The following is a 10,614-nucleotide window of genomic DNA, read 5'->3' as shown; positions in this document are numbered from 1 at the left end:
ACACACACACACACACACACACACACACACACACACACACACACACAGAGTCACAAGATAATCCCCAGAGCTTTTCTCCTTTTTTAATCAATGACCACCTCATCCAGCTTTGGAAATCTGGACAAAGAGGAGGCTGAAAGGGGCCTGGTTCAGTGTCTGAGGGTCTCTGAGTGAGTCTGCATCAGCAGGTGGGCCCCTGCTGGGCCTGTCCATGGGTTGGGCACAGCAGTTTCCTGAGTAAGAGCCTGCCCCACCCTCAGGGCAGCACCCCAGTCCAAAAAAAAAATCAAGGCCCTACAGGCTTCCGCCGGTTTCCAAGGCCCTCAGGACAGTCAATAAATAGGTTAGATTCTGAGCCAGGCCTGGGAGGAGGGAGTATACAAAGGGCAGGATCAGCTGCCCAGGGATCCCAAAGATTCCCAGGTACTATCCTGCCCTTTCCCAACAAGGAAGTAAATAAATAGACCTCCAACTCAGGAACAGGGATGTTGGAGCAGGGGAACCCTCCCCTGGGAGTTAGTAATTAAGTCTCATGTTAAAAACAAACCAGCCCCAGCCCCTGAGAGTGTCTACAAAATCCTACAGGATTGGGTGAAGGGCTAGCCTGCCTGGGGGTACACAGTACCCAGCCCTGCAGGGTCCTGGAGGAGGTCTCATGTCTGTTCTGCAGCTCCTGGGGCTCCCTCCTCCTTTGGGGGTGGCTCCAAGAAAATTGGGGTGATTGATGGTGGCTTCTTCATTCTGGGAAGATAACAGGAAAACGAATAGGGAGGAGGTCATTAGCTACGTCCCCTAACCTCACTAGTCTTCCATTTCCAAGGACAGAATAGAGTCACTCACGAGTAGGGGGAGGCTGGGACCCCCACCACCAAAAAGTGGTTCCTCTTCCGAAACAATCTCCACAGGCCCCGGTGGTTGCCACGTACATCCAGGTCCCAGATATGGAGGCACTGGTGGGGGTGGGGTGGGGCAAAGGCAAGAGTCGGAGAGCTGTGGGGAGGGCCCTTGGCCAACCCCCTCTCCTCAGCAGCCTCCTCAGTTTGCAAGAGGTAGCATCTTCAAGAATATGGATTTGTAAAGGGGCTTAGAAGAGAGGCTCTGAGGTGGAAGATTCCAGAAAGGCTCCTTGTATCTTGGGGAGGGGTATTCCTGGGGTAGGTGTGGTATTGAGGCACCTTGGCAAGCTGGGTCCAGGTGGTGAAGTCATCATCCTTCTCCATTCGGATAAAGGCCACATAGGTGTGGCCCTCCGTGTCTGGCAGGAAAGAGTCTTCACAAGGGTTCTTGCTGTGGTCCAGAACCTCAGCTTCACTGTAGCAGGGAGTGGGGGAGAAAGGCCAAGACAGGGCCTACCTCATGAGTGTGTCACACAGGCCCTGTGCTTTTAATGCTCTACTGCTGCCATCTTGGAATTCTTAACATTTGTTGTTTTTTGGCGTTTTTTGGCCGCGGCACAGGAGATCTTAGTTCCCCAACCAGGGATCAAACCCGTGCCCCCTGCATTGGGAGTGTGGAGTCTTAATCACTGGACTGCCAGGGAAGTCCCACTTAATAACGTTTGAACAAGGGAGCTTGGTTTTCATTTTGCAGTGGGCCCCACAAATTATGGGGCCAAGACTCCCAGTATTGACTTCTCCTTACCCCCTGCCTCATATACCCCACTGCCCTAGGCCATACCTGAGCAGCCTGTGAACTTCCACTTCATACGCTTCTTTCTTCAGACTAAAGGAGAGGGAGAAATGGGTCAGGGGAGGGAGTAGCCCCTCAAGGGATGACATGGAGATTGGGGGGCAGCAGGGCTGGGGTAAACACACAGACCGCAGGGCTAGTAGGGCCTGTCAGGCACTGGTTATCAAGGCCCCTAAATATCCTCCCCTTGGCCGTCCCCAGCCCCCACCTGTCCACGTTCCTCAGCTGGACACCTGGAACCGTGTTGAACTTGTGCTTCTTGAAGTAGGCCTCCTGGGATGGACGTGAAGGTGAAAATCAGGGCATTACACTGTCTGGCCCACACCTGCCCGCTGACCCACCACATATCCACGAGGCCCACAAATGAAGTCCTAGATCTATAAAGGTCCCTCTGGCTCCACCATTGCCAGAGAGCTCATGCTCATACTGGCATCTCATGCTACTGACCCCTGAGCTAGTCCTTGTCCCCAGTGGCTCTCCCTGGGCCTGCTGTTCTAGGGCCACAGAAGCCAGGAATGGCCCCTGCAAAGGGACAGGCTGGACTGGCAGGGAGAAAACTGCTATGACTAAGGTACTAAGGGTGAAGGACATGAGGTCACTCCCCGTCCCTCTCGGAGATGAGTGGGGGTCTTGTAGTAATCAGCCTCTGAAGGCCCTTCTGGCTTCTAGGAGGTTCCAAGCTGGAAACTCTCCATTCTTTACACTGGGTTGTCTCAAGGCCTCCCTGGCTATAACTGGGGAGTGGCCCTTCGGACACAGCGATGAAGGGGTGGGGACCTGGGGCCCTCTCTGTTCACTTCAGGCTGAGGCTTAGGCCTCAGCACTTGCAAGGACAGGAGAGGGCAGAGTTTGCTGGGCTGGACGAGTGCGTGGCAGCCGAAATATCCTCCCCACACCCACAGTCTAGTGCTAAAAATAGTAATGATAAAAATAATACCAGCTAATCCTTATATAATGTTTACAGTCCAAAGCATATTATACATATTAACTCATTTAAACCTCATAACCTCACAACCCTATGAGGTAGGAGTATTTTTATCCTCATTTCACAAATAAAGAAACTGAGGCAAAAGAAGGTAAGTAATTTCCCTAAGGCTACATGGCTAGTGAGTGGCAGAGCTGGGGTCGCTCGAGTCCATGTTCTTGCCCCTTTTACCACACTGTGCCCTATGCCCCAACACCCCTGCCTCCCACTCACATGGAAGTAGCCATTCATGTTGAGGCCAACGATGCCAAAGTGGTAGGATCGGGAAATGTCAGGGATGATGCACTCTCGGCCTCGGCGTTGTTCCGGCATCCGCATCCACATATCCCAGTCCCAGAGCTGGGGGCGTGGAAGACTCTGAGAGTTACGAGCTTCCAAGCTGGTAGGGGACTTCAGCCCACTCACCCTACCCTGCCAGGGTACCTTTTCCGGTGTGGGCCACTTGGGCTCAAGCTCCTCCTTGTACAAGGACTTCCTGAGCACCCAGCCCAGCCCAGGCATGGTCTCCACGCGGTACAGCAGTGCTGGGTCCTCAGCTGTGTGTTCATACCCCTGGGGACAGGGGGCCGTGACGGGAGGTATTAGCTCGGGGCCTCTACCAACTCCGCAGCTGACCCCTGGCCACTCAGCCTACCTGGTCATTCCAGGCAGAGATACAGTACAGGCTGTCGTCCTCCTCCAGCAGGTGGATGGATTGGCTCAGGAAACTGAGAGGCAGGGTCCAGGGGTTCAGGGAGGGGCAAGGACAAACCCAGTCACACAGTGATGCTGGAAGAACTGGAGATGGGACTCCGGAGTCATGCCTCCTTCCCCCAAAGCCCCACTGTCTCCATTCATCCTTTCTACTCTCTACTCCAGCCCCAACCCCCACCAGCCTATCTTTGCTCAGGCTTTTTCCCCACTTTGGAGCTTGCTTCCTCTGGAAAGCTTTCCAAGACCCCTCATTGCCTTCCTCCCTGGAGACCCAGTCATGCACAGAGGCCCTACGCAGCTTGAAGCTGCATGGAGGGACACTTCCCTTACCTGAAAAAATCCACAGCAATGTCCAGGTCCTCCTCCAGAACCACAGCAAACTTGGCTTCCTGTAGGGGGTGGGGGACAACATGATCCCAAGGGGGACTTTCTCATCCCGTCTCTTCCACCTCCATCCCACTTCTCAGGCAGCACTACCCCCATTTTCCACATCAGGAGGATGAGACCCAGAGAGAGGAAGAGCTTGCTATATAATAAGACCAGACTTATGCCCATGTTTCCCCTCTCTAGGTCCAAGAGTTTTGTCTTTACTACTCACCGGAAACAGGTTGAAAGTGGCAGTGAGGCTGGCCTTGTAGTGCTGGGTGGGGAGTAGGAATAGGGCACATGAGCTTTGGGGTGGACAGTGGGGCCCGGTGTCCACCCCTTCCATCCTTGCCTAGGCGGTACCTGAGACACACGGGCGTTCTTGATGCTGATGGGAGTGTGCTGGATGCCCCTCAGACCAAACAGCGCCACCACATCCATCGGCTCCTAAGGGGCATGGCCGCCGGTCATCATGTGAGCCACCCGCCCCCTGCCCACCCCTGCAGGCGCTGACACGCCAAGCCCTGCACATTTCATGGCCCTTGCCCGGGCTGTCTCCCTTGCCAGTCCTCTGTGATCACTGCTACTCAGCACCAGCAACCCTGCACTCTGCTCCACCCAAAGCCCCCAAGCCCCACTCACCTCATAGTAGCCGTCGATGAAAACTGTTATCATCTGGGGAGACACCCCCTGGGCTGAGAGTAGAGAGCGCAGCATCCTGGGGAGCCCAGGGTTGGATTAGGCCTCTTTGTCCCCCCAAATCAGGACTCCCCTGTGCTTACAGATGGGCCCAGATTCTCCATGTTCACCACCAAAGGTGAATGCACCTAGAATCTGTTTCCATTCCGCCCACCTCAAGAGTTCCCCCTGCAGGTACATGAGCCTCGGGTTCCCACCACTGAGCACCCTCCTGTTCAGTGCTGGATACAGCCCCCTCCCAGGCTCACCGGTACAGGTAATTGGGCCGGTTCCCCGCAATGACAGCCACAGGCACATTGAAGACCTTGTTGTCTGGGAGCTGAGGGAGAAATAGTGTTCAGCTCTTGCCTCACTCTCTCTTCAAACTGGGATCCCCACCTGGGGAAGAGTCTTGAGGGAGAGGGAGACTCAAGGGAAAAGGCAGAGGGTCTTCCCTGTCCTGGCCCCTCCACACACTCAGCCCAACTCCAACTCTAGGCCTTTGCTCACATGGCCTGCTCCTTCCCCGCAACCAAGACGCCCCGTCTTTCAGAGCTCAGTATAAATCCTCAGCTCCTGGTTCCCTCCCAGGCTGGGGTAGGGAAAGCCCAACCTGGACCTTTCCTGGGGCCCCTTGCCAAGTTGGGAAGGAGTCCGGGCCTCGCTGCCCAAGGCCCCACTCACTGGGTCAGGGCTGAACTCGATGGGTGTGGGGTCCTTGCAGCTGCACACACTCCCATAGCCCTCGACTTTACCGCAGAAGCGGTGGCGGCGACGGTTCAGCTCTGTGTCTGCCCAGTGGCACTCTGCTTCTGAGGGAGGGATGAGGTCAACAGGATGAGGGCATGAGGCCAGTGTGGTTTGGAGAACACCAGGCACCCAGTCAAGAATAGAGCCCCGTGAAGAGAACCCAAATGCCTATCCCCAGCCCAGGCACTGCCCTGGAGCCCAGCGCTCGCTAACCCCACCTTCAGCTGAGCTCAGCGGCACATCTGTCTTCAGTAGGACTGGATCCCCCCAGGAGGAGAGGGCAGGTGACTTAGAATGTTTCTCCCCGAGGACAGGACCTGGCAGGGGGCAGAAATGAGGGGCAATGGGGGCCCAGGCTGCAGTTCTGGAGCTTCTTCCCATCTCCCGGCCCACTTTCATCCAGCCTACCACCACCGACTCCTATTTGCCCCCCAGCCCACCCCATCTCCTGGAGTTCTGCTCCTCTCAGCCCCTTAATACTACAGGGCGGATGGCCTACGGTGCTGGCACCTCCTTTTCGTCCCACGAAGGCCCAGGTGTCCCTCCAGCCCAGGGCAGGGCCGGCCTGGCTGCCTAGGCTCCTCAGCAGAGCCTTGGCTGTGTCCTTGAGGTGGAAGGAGCCCTCATCCTGGGAGACCAGAAAAGGTGGTCAGCCTGACTGGCACAGCTCCAGCAGACCTAGCATCAGGGAACACTAACTACATGTCAAGCACCATGTAAAACCTTTTACTTAAATTAGCTCATTAAACTATCACAACAACCCTTTGTGGTTACTATCATTTCACAGATAATTAAAGGCTTAGACACATTCTGAGAATCACCCAAGGTCACTAGGCTAATTAGTCCTTAACATGATCCCACACAGTCTGCACCTCTGTCCCCTGCTACCTCCTTGCCCTCTTCTCACCACCCTTCTCCTCCCCTCCCTTATTCTACTCCAGCTCCACTGGCAGCCCAGCTGTTCCACACCAAGCACCTTACCAATTCAGGGCCTTTGCACCTGCCATTCTTTCTATCTAGAATGCTCTTCCTCCAGATATTCACATGGCTCACTCCTCACTTCCTCCAGCTTTCTGTGCACAGGTCATGTCCTTACAGAGGCCTCCCCTTTCTAAAATGCACCCCCATCACCCTGTCTCCCTTGCTTAATTTTCTTCTTCACACAAGTTATCTTTTCCTGACATGGTAGGTTTATTTGGCTGCTTTTTGTTGCTCTTGCCCTATTGGTGTAAGCTCCATAAGGGTAGGGACTCTGTCTTGACAAGGATAGGATTGGAACCTGGTCACCTTCCTCCAGAGGCTCTTGCCACTATGCCATATTAGGGGCACAGAATCCAGGGCCATGAGCAGGGCTGGAGCTAGGGGTGTTGGGAATGGGGCCAAGGCAGAGTCACTGACCTTGACGGTGCAGATGAGCACTCGGCCAGGTGCCACCATGTTGAGGAACAGCACCATGGCCTCATCCTCATGAGGCGAGTACGTGTCAAACACCCGCTTTGCCATCACATGGCCCTGGCAGGAGACACACCTCTCATGAGTTAGTGTCACCAGCAAGGAGGGCTCAGCTTTGGCCCTCTAGGTCCCCTACCCCTAGAACCTCACCGTGGCCTGGTTGAGGACGATGACATGGATGCCCCGGCCCTGCTCCCGGGCCTCATCCTCCAGCACCTACAGGGTAGCAGAGACAAGGTCAAACTCTCCACTCTGGCATTTGAGGTCTCTCTGTCTTATGGGCACTTAAAAAAAACAGCTGCATGAAACAAAACCTCCCCTCCTTCCTCTGCTTCTGTTCACACAGTTCTCTTCCAACCCAGCCTGAAGGCCATCTCTTCCAGGAAGCCTCCATAGCACCCCCATCAAAAGAGATCCCATCTTTCTACAACACCTCCCGACCCTCCACCAGCTTTCACGACTCTTAGAGCCCTTGACTATCTCAGCCTCATGCTGGAGGTATCACCGTCTAACAGATGGAGCCCCTCAAAGTAGGGCCAGGGCTGACTACCTCCAGGTTCCCAGTGTCCAGGACAAGGCCGAGGCCAAAGAAGGGACCAGGAAATAAATAAATAAATGGGACCACGAAATAAATAAATCACTGAATTAACTGCCTACTAATACTACTGATCACTTTTGATAATATCCCACTACATATAATACATTTCACACACCTTACATTTAATCCTGACAAGCAGAAATCATTAGTCCCAGTCTACAGATGAGGAACTGACGCCTCCGAAGTCACACAGCTAGAAACTGGCAGAGCTGCAGTTCCCACTCAGGCAGTGGACCCAGAGCCAGCGGACCACACCGTAAGTAGAATGCAGTGACCGTACACTAGACACCAGCCCACTCACCGTAGTGCCGTCCACTGCTACGTACACTTTGCTGCGGCTTGAGTATACCTCCACATCCAGGACCCGTCGGGGACCACTGCCTCTGCGCCGTGGGGACTCCAGTCGGCCCAGGGCCTCATCTGTGGGTGTGTGACAGGTCATGGAGATAGTCCCTCCAGCAGTGTCTCACCCCTTGGGATGTGCCCACGATTTCAGCCACAGGATCCCAGGGGACGCCCCCTCCACCACCAATCCCATCCTCAGTCTGGTCCTACCATAGTCTTTTTCTGGCTCCGGGTCTTCATTGGCCTCGCTGATTGCTCTCCGCGTGTCCAGGATCAACTTGATGTTGACAATGACGGTCACCAGTAGGAAAAGCACAGCTCCTGTCTGAGGGGAGGAGTGGGGACAACTAAAGAGGGGCACCCCCTAAAGATCACTGCGGGTCTTGCTGAAAGGAGGGCTCTGGCTGAAGTGATGACACAGGGAGAACCTGGGTTTTGCCTCTCTTCCCTCTGTCTGACCAGCTCTACTCCCCCAGACCTGGGTTCAGTTTCATGACCACCTCCTTCAGGGACCCTCCCCTGACCCTTCCCCCTTCATCAGGGCGCTCCCTACCCAGAACTCCTGTATTCTTCCATTTGAGCCTTGATTCCCTTGGTTCCTCCACAATTAGTTCCTAGAGATGGAGCCAGTCCCAGAGAACCACGCTGGGGATCAGAAGACCTGGGTCCTAGCCCTGACTGCCTGACAGGTGTGGGTCCTGGGCAAAGCCTTCCTGATCCAACTTCAGGTTTGTCAGAAGCCTAGGAGGTTGTACTTGGGTTCTGATTCCAGAACTCTGGACCCAACCCACTACCTGGTAGGGACATGAGACAAAGAGTTTTCCCACCCTCTTTCCAGGGTGGGGGCAGGCAAGGTAGGTCCCAGTACCCACAGTCTAGGCTGGGGTAAAGCTGGGAGGGAGCCCCTGGGAGGTATGGGACACCTCTATACCTGACAGAATCTCCGCAGGGCCCGCTGGTTGGTCAGTTTATACTTCCAGGTAAGATACCAGCTCCGCTTTTTCCGAGCCCCAAAGGGCTTGATGAGGGGGCTGGGCTTCCAGTCGTCCATGCCGGATTGGGGGGTCACCACTGTCCTGGCCAACCCATGCCTTCAGGAATCTGAGGAGACCAAAGGGTCACGTGGGGTAAAGTTTTCCTCCCAAAGTCTGATGCTTTCTTGGGGAGATGAAGGAGGACCCCCCAGTAACTCATCCTTGCAGCATCCATGCTGTGTGACCTGGGAAAAGTGGCTCAACTTCTCTGGAAAGGAAACCTTCAGAGGGGTCAGATCACCTGGAAACTCCCCTGGGGCTGGGGAAACTGACAGGACTGCCCATTGTCCCAAGGCTGGAGGCCAAATAATCGGCTCTTAAGGCTCATCAATCCCTAAAAGAACCAAGCCCCAGGCCTTCCTAGTCCTAGGGTGAGCGAAGGGCAGCGACCCTCCCCACCATTCTCCACCCCCTTCCGCCCTCGCCCCCTCCTATCTGGCCGGGCTCTTCTCCTCCCGCGCCTTGGGCCGCCCCAGCACTCGGGGACCCGCCCCGGCCATGCCACCCCTCCAGGACCCCCGCCCAGAGACACTCACGGCTCAGGGGGCCCGGGCCCCGCTCGGGCCCCGCTCGGGCCCGCACTGCTCGGCCCGGCGCTCCGCGGCCTCCGCCTCCTCCATGCCGCTCGCGGCCCCGCCCCGGCCCGGGCGGCCCGCCTCCCCGCTTCCGCCGCCGCCGCCGCCGCGGGGTGAGAGGGCGGCGGGAGGCGCTTAGGGCGGCGGCTGGTGTCTTTCCCCAGCGAGTAGCGGTAGTGCTCGGTGCCTCGGCCGCCTTGCAGCTGGCTGGCCGGGTGGGCGGCTGGGGGAGAGCAGCTTCCCCGCTCCCAACACTGCGTGGTGGCAAACCCGATTGGGGTCGGAGTCCTAGAGCCTTGGAGTAGACCGCAGGGCACGCCAGGGTCAGAGGGGCTACAGGCCTCGGACCCAGATACCCCTCCCTTTGCCTGGGCAAGGCTGCACCCAGGTCTAGAGCATGCGAGGCCACTGCAGACTACGGGGGAATTAAAAACCTGGTTCTACCACCCACCTAGACCTTGGGCAAGTCACTTCACGTCTCAGCCTAGGTTCTCTTCTCTGTGAAATGAGTATGACCTCATATGACACTCCATGGCAGTCACTGTTCTAAGTAAGCATCTTACTATATTAACTAATTTAATTCCACAACAACTCCATGAGGTAGGTACTGTTACTATCCCAATCTTTTAGACAAAGAAAATGAGGCCCAATATCACGAAGTTGGTAAAGCTAGAATTCAAACCCAGGCAGCCTGGCTCCAGATTCCACTCTTAACCCCTCACTATACTGACAATAATAACACTTACAGAGTTTAACACATGCGAAGCACTTAGCTTAACACAGTGGTTCTCAAACTTCAGCTTGCATCAGAATCACTTGGAGGACTTGTTAAAACAGATTGCTGGGCCCCATTCTTAGAGTTTTTGATTCAGGAGTCTGGGGCAGAGCAGAATACTGCATTTCGAAAAAGTTTCTAGGTGATGGTGATGCTTATTTGAAGTGAGTGGGTAGCCATGGCACAATTTTAGGCAGGGAAGCAACATAATCCAATTTAAGAGAACATTTACTGTTTTGTGGATAACAGATGAAAGGGAGACAGAAGAAGCCAGAAGATAGGTTAGATTTTTTTTGAGCTCTCCATATTCCATCTGCTTCCTGAAATGGTGGGATGGTATCCCCAAAATGTTAACAGTGCTTGTCTCAGTAGTTGAGGCAATCAGTGATTTCTCCTAATAAGTATGTGTTAGAATAGAAGAAATCCCAACACATTTTAAAAAGGCATTTTAGAAAGGTGTCCCGCAGGGTTCCTCCCTGACCCTCTTCTCTCCTCAAACTCACTCTCCACAGAAGATCTTATCCACTCTCATGAGCTCTCTGACCATCTAGATTCCTAAACTCATATCTGCAGACTTAACCTTTCTCCTGAGCTCCAGGCGGACCTGTGTTCAACTACCAGCTGGACATTCTCATAGGTCCCTCCAATTCAACATAGCTCCTGCTAGAATCAAC

The 10,614-nt window shown here is 54.9% G+C and overlaps 1 protein-coding gene across 1 annotated transcript; it reads right to left on the bottom strand.

Annotated features, from left to right (window-relative positions):
* Positions 1-63: 63 nt before the first annotated feature.
* Positions 64-9,237, bottom strand: POMGNT1 (protein O-linked mannose N-acetylglucosaminyltransferase 1 (beta 1,2-)). Its single transcript, XM_029229455.1, has 22 exons — positions 9,127-9,237; positions 8,488-8,657; positions 7,767-7,881; positions 7,513-7,631; positions 6,764-6,829; positions 6,560-6,673; positions 5,672-5,789; positions 5,380-5,478; positions 5,096-5,223; positions 4,681-4,751; positions 4,376-4,451; positions 4,097-4,180; positions 3,966-4,007; positions 3,698-3,756; positions 3,309-3,381; positions 3,098-3,226; positions 2,888-3,013; positions 1,898-1,962; positions 1,678-1,722; positions 1,176-1,311; positions 841-950; positions 64-741 (listed from the first exon to the last, which is right to left on the bottom strand). Exons 2-22 carry the CDS (start codon positions 8,605-8,607, stop codon positions 654-656), a joined length of 1,983 nt encoding a protein of 660 aa, XP_029085288.1. The 5' UTR covers positions 8,608-8,657; positions 9,127-9,237; the 3' UTR covers positions 64-653.
* Positions 9,238-10,614: the final 1,377 nt, after the last annotated feature.

This window comes from Monodon monoceros, unplaced genomic scaffold, assembly GCF_005190385.1.
Source record: "Monodon monoceros isolate NGI ecotype Baffin Bay Population unplaced genomic scaffold, NGI_Narwhal_1 Super_Scaffold_18, whole genome shotgun sequence".
In the NCBI taxonomy this organism is placed as follows: domain Eukaryota; kingdom Metazoa; phylum Chordata; class Mammalia; order Artiodactyla; family Monodontidae; genus Monodon; species Monodon monoceros.
Note: the sequence above shows the minus strand (reverse complement) of the source record. Positions and strands in the feature narration are given on the sequence as shown.